This window comes from Sylvia atricapilla, chromosome 7 (assembly GCF_009819655.1).
Source record: "Sylvia atricapilla isolate bSylAtr1 chromosome 7, bSylAtr1.pri, whole genome shotgun sequence".
In the NCBI taxonomy this organism is placed as follows: domain Eukaryota; kingdom Metazoa; phylum Chordata; class Aves; order Passeriformes; family Sylviidae; genus Sylvia; species Sylvia atricapilla.
Genome location: NC_089146.1, coordinates 21,369,151 through 21,386,916, shown reverse-complemented (window position 1 = coordinate 21,386,916; position 17,766 = coordinate 21,369,151). Strand labels below are relative to the sequence as shown.

Sequence of the window (17,766 nt, the reverse complement as noted above, 5' to 3'; positions counted from 1 at the left end):
TCACTGAAAATGAAAAATATGTTTCCTGCTGATTTAAGAATCTAAACACATTCTTCCATGCCTTTTTTTTTCTTTTTTTTTTTAATGTTAAAGTATTACCATACACTCCTTGTCATCTGGCCTACATATAAAGATGTGTAATACAAGTCATTAGACCATCAGTAGCATTGTATTTGTGGCATTTTTCTTTGAAAGCCACTTTCACAGGGACCTCTCAATACACAGAGCTTTCAAACCTCTGTTTGCTAAGCTGTTTCCCAGGTTTCTTAAACTCCCTGTCTTCAAGCAGAAATCATGGACTACGCTCCATGGATTTAGGAGAGACAATGAAAATGAGAGAGGAAACATCTTTGTAAGTTGCTGGTTGCATGAATATACTAGCACAAAGAGAAAATCACACTTATATGAAGTTTACACTAAGCATTTCATCATCTCACTAAGCATTTCACTACTCATTACACAAAGCATGTCAGTGGAGCTGCTGAGGATATTTTCTTCAGCATGAGAGAAAAAGCATGTCTCAGTGTTGGATTACTGTTGGAACATACAATCTGGACATTACAGATTTAAGAGAAATAAACTTATTTCTCCTTATTTATCCTCTGAAGTAGGATTTCATACAGTCAAAGACAATCTAATATATGTAAGTATAGGAGAGAACAGTACATGCAATTATAATTTCATCACCTGATTTTTCCCCCCCAAACACCAATATTATCTCTGGGTATGCTGGCCCCAATATTTGTTATATCCCTATAGAGAAGATCAACATAATTTTTCTCCTTGGAAATTAAAAACAATATTTAGTATACATAAACTTAGCATATATGGCATAATTGAAAATTAATATTTTCAATGCACTTTGAGTAATTATATTAAGCCGACTATATTTAGATTTGTTTAAAAAGTAATGATTATTACTATGAAATATTGAAAAAATACCTTTTTTAGTACATCAAAGAACAGTGATTGACTTTCTACCATACCTTCACTTGCATGACGGTCCCTAAAAATGTTCTTGGGATGGACATTGAAGCCTTCTATGTCATGTACTGAAGAGGCTCTCCGTATACTGCAAATACTTTCCTTTGATCTGGAATGGGTTAGTGGATTGCTTGTCTGTATCATGTCCGGGTAAAGTCTGTCCCACTGCTGCTTAGGTGATGAGTGGTCAAGAGGTCCAGATATATTAACCAAAGGTGAACATTTACTGTGTTGAATCAGTGCTTTTGTATCATCCACTTCTGAAGGACTACAGCTTTCTTTTGTAGGTGATTTAAAGTGCTTCATTGCCACTGAGTCATCGCTGTGCTTAGATGAATCGATTATGACTGCATCGGGGTCTTCCTGGGGTAAGGACTGCTTTCTGTATGTTAGAAGTCTCAGTCCAGGTAGCCGGAACCCAAAAAGTCTGCCTACACAAAAGAAAATATTACACATTAGTGTCTGGTCATTAAAATCAGCTTTTTGCACTTACAATGAGAACAGCAGCATTAATTCTACAGCCTATTTTATAAGCTGTTAGGTTCAGATGGTCCTTTCTAAATTAAAAATCTATAAAAGACTGCCAGAATATGTATAACTTTGCTTGGTAGTTTTTATTCTGAAATAGATATTAGTGGATTCTATTATTAGTGGAACTCCATGTGCTTATGAAAATACTGTTGATATATGCATTTATTGACTACAGATTAAACAGGAAGATACCAGTGCTAATTTCTTGGGATAGAGAAATAAGCTGTAGATCAGTTTCACTACAATCCTCTCCAATGCTTACATCTGATGATTAGATGAAACTATTTTAACGAGTTTAAGACAAAAAGTAAAGGAGCAAAGTGAAGAAAAAAGAGTGACACAGCCCTCAAGGCTCAGCTGCACCTATAACATGCAATTATTATTTACATTTGCATGGGATGGGCTGAGTTGGGCTTGGCATGTTGAATGGCAGGGGAGACTAACCTGAGTGTGTGGAAAACTAACACTTTGTGTAAAGGTAAGAAATATTGGTAGCTGATACAAAGAGTATAACATGACGCATAGAAAGGAACTACAGAGGAAGAATTGCAAAATGTACAGAATGCTCTTTTAAAAAACTGAACCTAAATAATAAATATTGTAAGGTTTTGTGTAATATAACTCTCAGATAAAGGCATGGGCAGTTCAGATGTAAAGAAAACATATTAAACAGTTTAGAAAAAGCAATGCTAAAGAAAGTTTAACAAAATTAAATAATTGAAATAATTGAAATTATCAGTTGCCATTGTATAAACAGTTGGACTTGTTTAATAACTTCTTGTATCTCATTGCTTCACTACGTAAGTGTTTTCAACAGTGAATCAATAGTGAAATGGTTTCTTGGAGAATATTTCAAAGTAAATTCTTATTCTCTCTTGCTGTGACAAGAAGTTCTGTTTGGGATAAGATTTTTTTTCAGTCAGTTCAAATTGCCAGCATTTGTAGCTATCTAACATTTATTAATATTTACCACTGAAATCTATTGTTCCATACTGACATATTTTGAAACAGTCTTTTTTTATGCCTATGGCTGACAGTAATGGGAGAACAACAGATGACCCAGCTTAATCATTTAATGTTTTAAAAATGGATGTCCTATATCTTTAGTGTTGAATGTGGAGTTCTACTTTGAATTTTAAATGAGTGAAGGTGAGAGTACCCTGCTCAGGAAAGCCTAAGAGCTAAAACCGCGGTACTAGATGACACCAAATGTCCGTCTCGCACACACTGTTGGACCTTGATACTTTCCATTGGTGGATATGTGAAGAAGGAGATTACGAGTCAGTACATTGTGTTACTTCTCTCGTAAACTTACTCAGTTTCTAGCTATCTGAATTTCAGAAACTTCCTGAGCTAGAGGTTGTTTTTCAAACCATAAACTGAATGTTTGGTGTACCTTTCTTCTATGAATTTGTCTCAGTGTTTTTTTAAAAAAACTGTTGTAGTTTGATCTGCAAAGCAGTCTATAGGAAAGAATTCCACGATTTTAGCATATTTGTGAAAAATACTTCCCCTTGCTTGCTATACACTTGTTGCCTTGGGGAGGGTTCTAGTTCCTATAAAAAATAGTTAATAATTACTCCCTTTTTAAAGTCTCAGTATAGTCTCAGTATATGGCTATATACAGTTTTTCATACATTTGCTGCATTGCTCTTTGTATATGGGTTCTGCAAGCTGAAGAATACATTGTGTACCTCTGAACATCTTTCTCAATCTTCTCAGTTACTTTTTATTTTTAATGTAATCCTTTTTTTTACACTGGCCTGAACTATTCCCAGACTTAGAGATCAGCGCAGTGACATAATGGCTTTTTGTTTTGACCTTAGTTCACTTCCTTATAATTACCAATATTTCATTGCAGTTTTAAATTATTTTTCTAACTGTGTTAATTTAAGATATTTTTATAGCAGCTGAGAAATTTTGTTGTTTGATAATAGGTAATTTAGTCTCTAATATTGTGTCTGCAAAAAGTTTATTTTTGCTGTTTCATGACTTGACCACTCAGCTTTCTTGCATAAGTCTTTGAATCTCATGTAACACTCTGAATAATTTTTTGATATACATGAATATTCTCGCCTCTTTCTTTTTATCCTTTTTATGCACGTTTTTTATCCAAGTAATTGAAAATGTATAATGAAATAAAGAACCTGTGAAACTATTGATAAAATCCAAGTGTTTAGAAATCTGGTGATTTTTTTCTACCTTTTTTCCCCTATTTTAAAATACAAATCCATGTAATGATCTTACTTTTTTGTCCTTGACAATTTTTGAAAAAGCTTGTTCAATTCCAAATATTTAGCATTGAATTTATCACTGTAGGCATATTCACACAAGAGTAAAATAGACAGAAATCTCTGTTACATAAACCAGTCATGCATCTTTAAAACAGCAGCTAAAGTTGTGAATTTTCAGTCTACACAGTGGTACTCTAAACCAGTCATGCATCTTTAAAACAGCAGCTAAAGTTGTGAATTTTCAGTCTACACAGTGGTACTCAGCAGAGTGCACCTTGGGAGTGTGTATATCTCTCCTAACTTTCTAAATATGCTTGAACACTACAACTGCTCACAATTGAAATTAGTGAAGAACATAAAAATATTATTATTATTATTATTATTATTATTTTTATTATTTTAAAATGCAGATAGAATTGAGCTGTAAAGCAGCTTATAAATCAATTTTGAAAGCTTACTGCATCCAAAGTGAAACTAATACTATAAATCTCTTTTTTATCAATCACATTGAAATTCTTAAAAACACCATTCATAAGGATTTCTGGCATTAGACACTGTTAAAGGCTTTTTGTTGGCACGCTATTTTAGTCGTATTCATGGTGCTGCAGATGGCTTTTCTGCCTCACCACGTTAATATGACCACGTTATAATGCATTACTGATTTAGCTGTCTAACTGCAGTTCAGCTGGAAAGAATACTAAGTGAGAATTTTGCTTCTTGCTAAGACTTTTGGGCATGAAATAGAAAACTTAGATGAGCAGCTTTTTGCTTTTCTTCTACACACAGTAATAAATAGTCTCAAACTCTATTTCCTGTTTTTTAATTTGAATATTCTTAAGAGAATGAGTGTTGCTATTCTTCAGTGAACAAGTAATGAGCTACATGGTGTGTTGGGCATTCATCTCTCTCCTGTAGCTAAAGATATCAGGGGGCCCATTCAGAATTTGTGTAGTTTACTGAGCTGAGCTGAGCAAGGAAGTGTAATAACACAATTTGTCATGATGCAAAATTCATTCAGGCCTCAGGCCTGCTGTCCCAGTATGGACTAAAAGTGCCAGTGGAAGCTTTTCTGGCATCCTACGTATGGGGTGAAATCTTTGGTTTGGTAATGGACAACCCCTGATTTGTGTAAGTATGATGTCAGAGCAGGTGGATCTTGACTGAAAATACTCAAACAAATTTCAGATGCAACCAGCTATTTACTCTGGATCCAGAGATAATGTTACATTAAAATCCTTATGTTTTATTAAAGACTAGATTGCCAAATTCTTCTTAATGCTGAGTCAGAAATTTGTATGATTGTGTCTTTCTAAGAGCAATTGAGGAAAGCAGTTGAGTCTGAGTCACAATTCCAGACTTGCATTCCACCTCCTCCTTTCAAACCTTGCTTTACTGAATAAGTAATTTGCAAATGAGTTAATCTGTTGGTCTCACTTATTCTCTGTGCCATCTCAGCTGTTAAAGTTTCTAAATAGTAGAACTCAGTCCAAAAATATCACTGTAGATGATACAGGACTCTTCTAAACTGTTTCCAGTTAGAATTGTCTCTAAAGTCTCAAACTCAAATCGACTTTTCTTGTGTTCTAGAAGACCTTTTGAATTCTATCTCATATTTTGGGAGATCAAAGAAGAAGAATTAAAGAAAATTAGAATTCACGGGAAGAAAATGTTTTGATTAATGGTTTGGGGGGAAAAATGCAGGGAAAAATCCCATCCTGATAAGAAAAATTAGTATCCTTGTTTTTCTGTAAGTATTGCAATAAGAAGTGCTAACAGTAATAGAAAATTGTTATTCTTAAACACTAAATACAACCATATAGAATTTTCAGGGGGAAAAAAAACCCAAAAAAAACTCCCCCAAAAAACAAAAAACCCCAAAAACAAAACAAAACAAAAACCACAAAAAGAAAAAAACCAACCAAACAAAAAACCAACCAAACAAACAAAAAAACCAACCCCCAAAAAACCCCAAACCAAAAACAAACAAACAAACAAACAAAAAACCAGGAAGAAGGAAAATTAGTTCCCAAAAGACCTTATCAACAGCTACAATCATGGTTGCAAATTTTCCTGCCAAATGAATACAAAATTGAATTGTATTTATTTTGTAAATAAATACAATTGAATTGAATTTATTTTGTAACCCAATACGCACTCATGGCTAGTGATTCTTGTGTTTCCTGTGCAAACATTCCATAAAAAGGAAGGGAAATCATATTTGACCTGAACGTTGCCTTGATACAATGAAGGTATTCCCCAAATTTCTAGTGATTAAAATGCATATTTACATACAAGATACAGTGTCTAAATCAGAGAAATGCCTGCACCTGAGAGAGTTTTACCTTCTTTACAATTTCTTTAGTGGTCTCTGGGTAGTGGTAGATGCTATGTGTTGTCTCTCAAAGTCTGTTTAGCCCATGTCAATGAGATTCCTGCAATCCTATCCCAAGCTCTGCAGAAGGGTAATCCTAACAGATAGCAGCTGAAAAGTTGTGATGGCTCTTCAAAGAATTGCTCAGCCAGTTTTTGTAGCACCACCAGTAGTATTGTTATTTTCATGATGATGCAAAGAGTTATCCAAACCCCAAAATGTGAAAGCAAAAGGAAAAATACTAGCTGGTCTCAGGCTCCCTAGCTGGTGGCAAGATTTTTAATCTATTTGTCTAAACCTTCTTTAGATTTAGACTTTCCAAAATCAAATCATAAGGGCTCAAATGCACAAGGAGTTTGCAGAAGGTTGTCTAAGTGAGGTGTAGAAACTGTCAGAATTGCTTCCTGGTGAGATGAACCACTTCTCCTAGGCTGAGAGCTGAACCAAAGTGAGCTGCTCATGTTCCTGTAGATCTTGTTAACTGTGCCAAGGTGTTGAAGAAAATCAGGTCATGGATAGTTTTACAATGGTGAATGACTGGTCTGGCTATAATATGAAGTATGTTACTTTTTCAATATATGAGATTAAAGAATAGAACATATATATCCACAATGACCAACCTACTGGAAACAGATTTCCTTGACGGGGCAGATAAGATAAGTCAATTATGACAGACTGTCCTCCAGAGCATGGGCTAATTCCGTAGTACCTTTTTTCTGAAACTTCCCCAAATAATAAACAAAATTACTTTCAGAAAAGTCAGACCTTTGCTGAAATATTTTCTCATAATTGAATGCCTACTGTCATAGAATTCCAGGATTTAGATAATCAGAAATAGAAATACAGACAGAGACAGTTACTGAATTGCTGCTCAAAGGCTTGGAAATACCTTCTAGCAACTCATGCAACAGATTAAAGGAAACAGTTGCTTTTGAGAAATGGAATCCCTAAACAGTGGCAGTCTAAAATAGCAGCAAATACTTGAATGTACTCTATGCAAACACTGAGGCATGTGATGATGCCTTATTTTCTGTCTGGGCACAGCAGGCCTTGGGACAAAGAATTACAGAAAGAGACAATTATGGATTTTTCAGTTCTTTTTCCCAAAATGTATTGAAGCATACTTCAGTGGATAATTTTCTTGCTCTTCTCATTAAATAATTTTAATTTATTTTCAGGAGGAAAAAGCAATTATATATGCAATTATTAACATTAGAAGCTAGAACTCATAATTCTCAGACACTGAATACACATTTTTTGTTTGTTTTTATCCTCTGCTATGGTCCCCTTTAATTTTGGCACTTCTTTTAGTTTTCTTTAAAATTTAAGGTTACATGTGTCTTCTACCAGTAAAAGAAACCAGGAATCTTCTTGATGTTCCCTCGTAAGAAAGATTTAACTTTGATATCTGTACATAGGACTCAGAATATGAAAGGAAGGGAATGAAGTCTCTTGTGAGGCTCTGCTGTGTGTGACTGACCATTGAATTTAGGCCAAACAGCATTAACAGGGTCTTTCTCAAAAGATACAATGCTCGTACCCTTGAATGTTATGACTTGGTACATTTACCTGTTTTTCTTCCATTCATTGATAGAAATGTCATCTTATTAATTAGAATTACAGGAGTTGAAATGTTTTTGTAAAAAAACCATAAGAAAAAAGAAATTTTTGTCCTCTCAGAAAGAGATTTTACTTCTTGCATTTTTATTTCTTAAATAAGATTAAAGAAAAAGATTGAAGAAAAAGAAAAATAGTAAAAAAACTGTAATGAAATAAATTAGCAAGCTGCGCAGAAAATATTATATCTAAATTATTTGTTACCTAGAACAATATTCAGCTGTGCTGGTGAGACTGTGGTGGGCTTTTTGGCAGCTGAAAAAAAGAATTTATTCTATCTATTAAATTAAGCTCTCAAGAAGTTCTCAACCGTTCATCATCTTGGCTGCCTTAGGCTTCATAGGATAAAAAAATACTGCTTTTCTCTGAGACAGGAAGCCTGAAGATGTTTTCTATGTTTTAACACTGAATTCACATAGCACTATCAATTTCTGCAATGTGTTTTGTCTCATATTCTGATTGAAGTTTTTTTATGCTCTCCATACTGCAACTTGCAGTAATAATATGAGAAGTATCATTAAATTTGGATTTTATATGTCATATAATTATATTAAATTTAATAGTTTACCTGTTATATCTATAGTTTTGCAGAACTAAATATTCAGTCAGTGAGAGAAAGAGCCATATTATGACTTGAACTCTTCTAGAAATATATAAAATGTAATGAGATCTTGAAATAATATAGCCAGAACAACGCAATAAAAGGACTTTTGTAGATAGAATTTTAGAAGATAGATTTACCTGAAGAAGAGCCACTTGAAAGGTTGTTACCATCTGAAATACAATTAAACTAAATTTACAAAAAGCTTTTTCTTGAAACAGATTCAAAAAAATAAACAGACTATTAAGAAAAGAAGGCAGAATACCAAATTTACACACATTTTAGAAGAAAATTCAGGTAGCTTAAATTCACATACAATATATGTAATATGAAGAAGATTTTTTCTGAAAGTACATTTATTTTTTACTTGGAAAATTTAAGAACTATTCAATTAAGAAATTTTTGATAATTACTAATTTTTTTTCATAGATCAATATATGTTTCCAATTACCAAGTTTTAAAATTGGCTAAGGTTCCAGACAGAAAACTAAAGTAGTAAACATGCTATTTCTCATTAAATGGAACTTCTAATTAGTGATAAATTTTTTGCTGGACGAGGACAATTTTATTTGGATGAAACTTACTAAAAAAGTTGAAGAACTCATAATTTCCATCCAAATAAGAGACTTTATTCACTATTTGTTTAGAATAGGAGCTTAGCTTCCTATTCCTGATAGGCTTCACTTATTTTATTTCTTCATGGCAAGAACTCTTCTCAGACTACGTGTCCTTGCCAGTTGCTCTCAGGTTTTTGAAATGCCCAACTTGCCTGGGTGCTTGAAACAATCAAGTAATAATGATAGGGTTCTGTGCTTGAGGAGTGAGACACAGTGGAGGTATATTCCCTCATTTTTATCTATAGATCTATTTTGTTTGCTTATGTTAAAGAAAGCATTTTCATGTTGAAGATTATAAATAAAAACCCAATATTTCTTGTAAACAACATCCATCTAAGAGCTTCTCAAGCCCATAGGATTTTTTTCCTGTTTTCTAGTAGAGTCATTTTTCTCTAAGCTTGAGATAGCTGGATAGTTTTGATTTTTTTTCTTTTCAAGGTCAAAATCCATAATTCAATTTAGCAAGTGCACAGATGTTTAAAGTTCTCTGTGCTAATTCTTATTATGAATAATAGAGACATGTCTCTTTCTTCCATCAGAGAAAGAAGTAAAACTCACTACCTTTATACTTTCCTGAGGGTATGTATTATAATGTGGAATTACTTCAGAAAATCATTATCCTAGCCTTCAAGTTACCTCACAGAACCCCCCTGTTTTAAATGTCCTGAAAGGTACAGATAGATAGAACAGCTGTTAAAAATTAATAAAAATGTATCGTTGGAAGACCTGTGTGGTATGCAGAAGTTGCCTCTATTGAAAGGTATTGAAAGAAGCCATGTCACTCCCTCTTTTTCATTTTCAATCTTTTTAAGCAGAGATTGCTTTTTCTTACTGAATGTTTGTATAAGATATAGCAAAATAGCTCTGTGATCATAGCTGGACGAGTCTGTAATTTAAACAGCTAATTACAGTTCATGAAATCCAGGGAGGCTTCCTTTCTGAGCTGAGCCCCAACAGCAGCCATCATGAGGAAAAACAAGTAGAGCTACCCCACTCGTATTTCTCTGTCTGTAGAAGAAGACTAGGAAAAATTATTTATCCCAGTGGCTGTTCTGTTAATTTAGGCAGTTAGGTATTTGTGGAGCACTGAAGGTGGTAATAACAGAGGTTCTTCTGTCTTTTATTGGTGATTGGTGTTTGCTAAGAGTTCAACACAGTTTCAGTTTGCCTAATATTTACTCTAATTTACCTTGTAGACAAATACACATAATTGACACGGTGTTTGCAGAACTATGTTGCTGGTTGGCTAAATAGAAAACTTTATCCTCCTGAACACAATTTTTTCTTGACTAGCCCTCACTGAAGATGAATTTGCTCCCAGTGGCGCAGCTAAAAATAAGATCCTGGACAAATTTCTCATTACATTTTTGGCAAAGTCAGTGGCTTACTCTTACTTACATGTGCCATACTCTATGAGGCAAAATTGCATGCATCAAACAATATGCAGTGTTTCATGACAACATTGAAGCCCTAATAATTCTAGGACTAAAAAGATATGCTTGCTCTTCACTAAACTGCTATAATTACTTACATAGCAAAGTACTTTGCTCGGAGGAAAGCAAATACTGTGGTTTTGAGCTAGCTCTTTGACTGAAGGAAAGGCCTGATTTCAGTTGCTGTTGTACTTTTTTACAACATCAGTGTATAGAGTGTCCTCTCCTTCTACAATGTAACTCCATTGCTAGGGCCAGAAAAGAAGAAAACTTGCTGAAGAGTAAGCACCTTGAAGAAGTTGCTTCAAAGGTGATTTTCTGATTATAGTTTTGGCTGTTTTAAGAATACTATTAACCTCTTCATTTTATTTCAACCTTATCCAAAGAAGGTTATTATCCATTTATTCGGAGCGTAACAGAACCTCTCATTTCCTTCACAGAAAGAAACCCAAGAAATTATTCCAGGGTGTCGTTATAAGGCTGATAGATTTGAAATGATGAAATGATAAGACAATCCTGAAATATCCCTCTTTGGCAGATTGCAATTACATGTTTAATCAAATAAATTTCTGGGCTTTCTCCCATTAGGTAATAAACACGGTGTTTGGGAACCAATATTTAGTTTACAGGTTAGTACTCCTACCTAGTAGAACTGTTCTGAAATTAAAGGAATAAAACTTGTGACAAAGTTACCTCATCTGACTAGCTATTTTAGCCTACTGATTAACAGAAGTTGCAATCTAGACAGGACTGGATTACATGTTAGAAAAAGCACTTATAGATCTTGTAGAAAGGTAGAATGTTCTAGGTGGGGTGGAAAATGAAGATAACTCAGAATTAATTTCTGAAAGGCTTTTCTCATTGCAATTCCAAATGGTCTCTTTTGGGTAAAAAAATTGTAGCCACATTCTTCATATTGAAGTCAGTGTCCTCAAATCTATGGGTTTCTGTCAGTTTAAATTGGCTGTTGATTTTCTCAGTTCAATCTATGTCATGATTGTAGTCACTAGTTTTACACACAAAAAGTATTTCATAGCTATGAGGAATAGAATCAGGTGTCATGAGCATATAGTAGTTTATGACCCTACTTCTGTAAATTTCTGTTAAAACTCCTCATAAAATAATGGAGGGGATGAATACACCACAGGGGAATGTTTGAAAGATTTGGGAATAAAATTGGACACTAGGGGTCCCTTTCCTCAACCATTGGTATAAAAGACATGTTTACACCCGGAAGTTATAGCTTAACACTTTATAATATGGATTTTAATGAAGTTTGTACAACACAATGAATGGGAATTCATATGCTGTTTTGGTTCACAGATGTTACTATTAGATAAATTTAAATTATAATTTGCTAGTGTTCAAAGAAGTTTTTTGCTAAGGTGTATAAAATCATGTATTCTTAATTTAGTTCATTGTAGATAATTTACGCAAAGCTCTGTGTTCTTTTTTATACTGAGTCTAACAAGAAGTTCTCTTTTACCATGAATATCTTGCTAAATATACATTATTCAGGTATTATTTCAGTTGGAGTTCAAAATTTTATACATCTTTGCAAAAGATTAGATTCATGAAAATTTATGAACTACATTTTTGGGAATGATTTTTTATCATTACAGTGATAATCAAGCAAATGTTAGTGTCTTAGCATGTGTAAGAGAGAACAGTCCATAAGAACTGTTAGAGATGAGTAAAATCCATTTTTGGGGCTTATATAGTTCAAAGCTATCAGTCTTAACACTTCAATACAATACACAAATATTGTGTCATTTAAAAAGTGGGTATTTATGTCTACAAGTGTTTCACATGTAAAGTGAGGTGGGGTAATGTTAATATGTGTTTTTATCTTTGGGCATAGCTGTTAATTTCTGGAATTCTAAAATGTTGACATGATCTAAGAAAAGGCAACACAAAATCCAAGCAAACTTATTAGAAAAGAATTGAAGTAAGAATGAGTAGAATTCTCATATATGAAAATGAGATAAAGCTTATAAAGGTCAAATGATGAAGGGGCATCTATAGAAAAAATCAGTTTCTCTAACTCTCCCTTTAAGTGCACATTGTACAAATAATATTCATACTGGAAAGAGGATGTTACCCAGTTGTAGGATAAGTGCATTCAGAAGAAATTTCTGCATGTCTTTGAAAACAAAGATGGAACATTTTTGAATACAAAAATGAAAAGGTATGGCAAAAGTTTTGGGCTATACCCTTTTTTCCTCAAAAAACAAAAGAGTTATAGATGAACAAAGGCTTCATTAGTTTTACTCGGGAACTGGCATACATTGGAAAATAGAACTGCAGCACACTAAAAAAACCAACAAAACAGAAAAGAGTGAAAAATCAGTTGGCTGTGGTTCATTTACAGGGTTAGTGCATGCTAGGATCTTCCAGAATTTCACTATTTGGTTGTACAAAAACTATTCCAGCTGCCAGTGAGAACTGATGAAAAATTCTTGCCAGAAAAATTAAGGAAGAAAAGGATCAAATGAAAGGACTTTTACATTGCTATTGTGAAGCCACTATCTTCACTTTTCACATTTCTGCCTATTCAGACATTTGCTGCATATACGATAGGAACTCTTGAGCACCAGACTAGAGGGAATTCTATTTATACTCAAATGTACTCATCAAGCTCCTGAAACATACCTTTTCTTTTTAATAATCTATTATTATCATCATCTGTCAAGCCCGGTGCTGAATCAGAACCTAATTGTGTTAGCCATCATCCTGGGGCATAACAAAAGACAGGATCCTTGTACTAGAGAATTTACACTGTTGAAAATATCTGTCAATATTCAGCTGATAAATTTTTAAATTTTTGCCTATCCAGAGCTAAATATAGAGCTCAGAGCTAGTCACTGAGATAAACATAAAAAATGTTACTTGCCTTCCACAGGTCTTAATTTGTTCAGAGGGCCCTCAGCCCTTTAACAGATTGAAATCCCTCTTTTCCTCATGGCATGAAGTGCTTTTTTATTACATTGCATTATATTTTACAGAATCACAGAATATTCTGAAATGGAAGAATCATTGAGTCCAGCTCTTAAATGAATGACCCATGTAGGGATCAACAACCATCCACAAGTTGGATGTTATTAGCCCTCTGCTGTAACTGAGCTCACCTCAGTGGCATTTTCTGTCATGAGGAACCCTATGGTGAGTGGTAGTATTCAAAACTGTTGGCTGCAGCTTGCAGAATACATGCTTTTAGAAAAAAGGAAAGGCTTTTCAAAGATACACTTGATAAATTTGATCAACTCTTGATAAACCAATTAAAGACAGGATGAGAGTATGAAAAGTTATCTTGTTTCTTAGGGTCAGGAAAATAGGTGCCATCTATTTGCTTCCTAATAACTTTTTCTTCTCTCCTGCAGCCTGACTCAGTCAACTTTTTTTGCTCTCATGTTGAAAAGGCATTCTAATATGAGAAAACTCAATCTAAGGAGCTCTGGAAAGAAATCTTTCATGATCTGTGTGCTTCTGGGTAGTAGATGTTAATGTAATCTGAAATCTTTTGTCTTTTGTTATTAGCTGTTGCCTTTCCTGGTTGTTTGTCAGAGATATATTGCATTTGTTATATGTCTGGTTACCTCTCTATTTTTATTCTCTAAATTCGTTACCACATTCAAAGGGATTTTTTACTTTTTTGGTTTTTTTCCTGAACCAGTACTTATTACTCTCCATTTTGTCTGTGATCCAGTGAAAAGAGATCATCTGGTTTACCAGTTCTAAATAGAGTATGATGATGAAAAACCATCTCCTGGAGAATCTGCTGTGTACCTTTCTTATGCTGGGAACATGAATTTTAAAAACATGTTTTTACTGGTAAACAATCTAGCTTTTTGGACTTCTTTTCCAGCTTCTTGGTCTCTCTCTGCCTTTTCTGTATTTCAAGGCTTTTGTCTGTTTTAGTTTAAAACCACCATTGAACTGTACACAATATCTTGCAGTTATTTCTGGATGTTTTGCATAGCTTGGCCTCTTTCTTGCCAAGAGGAATTTTTGGCTGTGTAGCATATTTTGTATCACCATCCATCCCATCCATCCCACATAACAGTCTGCTCTGAAACCACAAGCAACTCAGTAGAAGACGGAGCAGCCATGTGCCTGCTCTAGTTTCTGCCAGTTTCTGGCATCTGGCTGTACCTACTAGCAGGAAAATGGTTCAAGTCACCTTTTTTTTTTGCCTCCTTTTGCATCTTGATCCCTCTCTGAGAGAGATCAGGTATGTACTGAGCTTGGAGGTTCACCTATTAATTTTTTAAGAACTCTCAGCCAGGAAATCCCCTGTGTGTCAGGTGTAAAACCCATATAAAAAGAGAAGGATGTTTTGACAAAGTGGGGGTATTTTTTGCAGATTTTCTCTTTAGTGGCTTTTCACCATAAAATGCAGCAAGTGATAACACCTGAAAGTGTACAATGATGTGTCACAGATATCAGAACAAAATGTTCTTTTTCAAGACATGAAGCTCATTTTTTCTCCCCAATTGGTATTTTACCTTGATTTTGTCCATAAAACCACAGTAAGCATGGACAAGCTGGACAATTTTAAATATGTTATAAAACTGCTTTTCAAATGGAGGAAGTAAGATGTTTCAAACCCACAAAACCATGGTATACTAAAACAAAAACAGAATATGCGTAGGATTTGCCTGATGTACTTACTATAAATTTTTTTCTGATGCAATATTTTTTTTATTTTTCCTGATACCCTTTAATGGGATTTTAACTGTATCAGTAGAAAGGAAAAAGTGGGGTTTTTTTGGTATCTCGAAAAGATCTCAACAAAAACCTGCTGTACTGGTTATTAAAAAGCCCAAACCGAGTGCAAAACATAATAAGAAAAGGAAGCATAACAGCATAAGATTTCAAATACGTACTGTTAAGACAATTTACAAATACTTTTTCAAAAATGTGGTATTTGGTGAACAATAATTATTTGCAGACTGCAAGTTTCCAGTAACGGAAATTTTCTTTGCCACATTCTTATACATCCTGTCATTGTAGGCTTCTACAGACGCTTCAGGTACTGTGTAGTGTTTGCATCAAGAAAGTTCTCTCCTTGCTTCCCACAGTGAGAATTGTACCAGTCTTTATTTCCTAACTAGAGAAAACTGAAGTGTTGATTTAACAATTGGAACACTTATGTTTCTTGATTGTACTAACGTTAAAGATTATCTCCCTGCAGAAAGGTATTTTCCAAGTGTTAATACTCACTGTTAGAGCGTTCTGTGCTTTACTAAGAGCCTGTACAAATGGGATGTGTTCTGGGATATCTTGCAGCAAGAGTAGATTATGTGAGTGGCAATGCAAAGCAGAAGGATCATGTGCTGTTGCTGCACACAGTGAAGGTCAGCGAAAGAGCACATGTTCTGCAGACAGTGGGACAGAAAGCCACACAATGTAGTTGTATAAGAGGTGGACATTTGTGTTGAGTTTTCTAAATTTGACAATACTTAAGTTCCAGAGTGAAATGAAAGCAAAAGCATTTCCTATACATCCACCCTTCTGCCCCCCCCCATCCTTCAAGTCAATCTAAATACTTTTATTTGATAAAATCAGAATAATTAATTATGTTTTAACTGATTTTTATATTTTCTAGTATATTTTAATCACATTTCACAAACTATTAATCAAATGCCACCAATTATTTTTTGTAAAATTGAAACATTCAATTTCAAGTAGGCTAAAACAAAATATTTGGGGTATATCACAATACTTTTTCTCAGTTTTCCATTTCTCATTGATTTTTGTCAAGGGTAATGCACTTCTGTGAAAGGTTTTAGTTTTTGTGAATTTATATGCTGTAGTACTATTCACAAGATCTGTGCTGTTTGTATTACCAAAGATCTGATAGATTATTTTACCAACATCTTGCAGCAGGTTTGCTACATTTAGCTCCTTTTTATTTTGCATTATTGAGTCAATTAATGGGATTGCATCCTTTGCTAATCTTATTGCCCATGTTGGTTACTTTTCCAGATAAAAGTAGAGGTAGGCAAAGAAATTCCATTGAGTAACTTACGATTTACAAGTTTAGATGGCAATATTGGCTTGCACTTCTCAGGAGATGCCACATTCTCTTCATCTGTTACATACTCAAAATTAATAATAAACATCATTGCTACTCCCTCTTGATTTTTCACTGGAATTATGTGGGTGTTGCAAATGAAGGTAGATCCTGCAGATGGATTAAAAAAAGAGAAAGAAATGTATAAATGGAAGGAAACATCACATTTCTCACTTCAGTAAGTCTAGTTATGCCAACAGACAGTGAAGAACATTACTTTGAATTCAATAATTGAGCATCAAATGTATTATTTAATTTAAACAGTAATGTTTTCATAGAAAGAAATACCACTGTTAATAATTTCTTGGAGTCTTACCTTTACCAAAAGGTGCCTCCTTTAAAATGACAATTTTATGTTTTGGTTTTTGTTCACTGGAAGTGCCTGTATAGATGGACTTGTAATCTGGAGACATTTAACACCAAAAGTAGAAATGTGAACACTGTTCCAACAACAGTTCTTGAAAAGAAAGCAGAACTTGATTCTTCTAAATGTTGAACATTCTTCAAGCATTTGGTTCTACTACACAGGATGAGTCATGCATTAAGTATTTATGGATGTAAATGTACCACTATTCTTATTTTAGCTCTTAGTTTTTTGGAGACTTTGGGGAAATGTTTAAGTTTGCGTTAAAAATTATATATATTTATTTTATATTCCATCACAAAAATCTTCTAAACTGTCCTAATAATTTTCAATAATTTTCAGAAGGGTTTGACTTAAGTGTTATATACAATTTGAAGTATGAATTTAAAAATACCCTAGCTTTCACATGTATGGAGCATACTCACCCTATACTAAAAGCAATTGAGAGTGTAAACTTTCAATACCTCTGGTGCTCAGGATGTTCTTGTTTTAAAGCCCAGTTACAGATTTAAGGAGTCCTTTGTGTTATTTTTTCCACTATAGCTTTAGAAGTTTCAGTTGACGAAGTCATTACTTTTGATTTAATTCTTTCTATTAATGTTATAGAACACAGTGGTTTCAAAAATAATATGATGGCTGTAAACAGTACAGTAATGTTCTGAAAACTTCATGCAGACACAACTGTGAGATGGGGTCTTTTCATGATAATTAGGGACAGGTTTAATGTACATCATCTGCAATTTAGGCACTCAAATGCTGTAATCACTGAAACTTGACAGCCTGTGCAATTTGACAAAACCAGATTTTGATCTAGATTGCACAAGATTTTTTTAAAATTATTTGTTTCCATTGAGGAGAGAGATAGTAAAATTTATATCATTACAACCAAGACCAGATTCTGGCTTCTGATATTTAATATAGTACTTGCTATAACGTGG

The 17,766-nt window shown here is 34.0% G+C and overlaps 1 protein-coding gene across 1 annotated transcript in view; it reads right to left on the bottom strand.

The window, feature by feature from the left end:
- The window catches only part of KCNH7 (potassium voltage-gated channel subfamily H member 7), a 211,209-nt gene that overhangs the window by 70,503 nt on the left and 122,940 nt on the right, over positions 1-17,766 (bottom strand). The window contains 2 exon segments of the mRNA XM_066322881.1: positions 987-1,415; positions 16,420-16,575. Of these exon segments, the coding sequence (XP_066178978.1) occupies positions 987-1,415; positions 16,420-16,575 (585 nt within the window).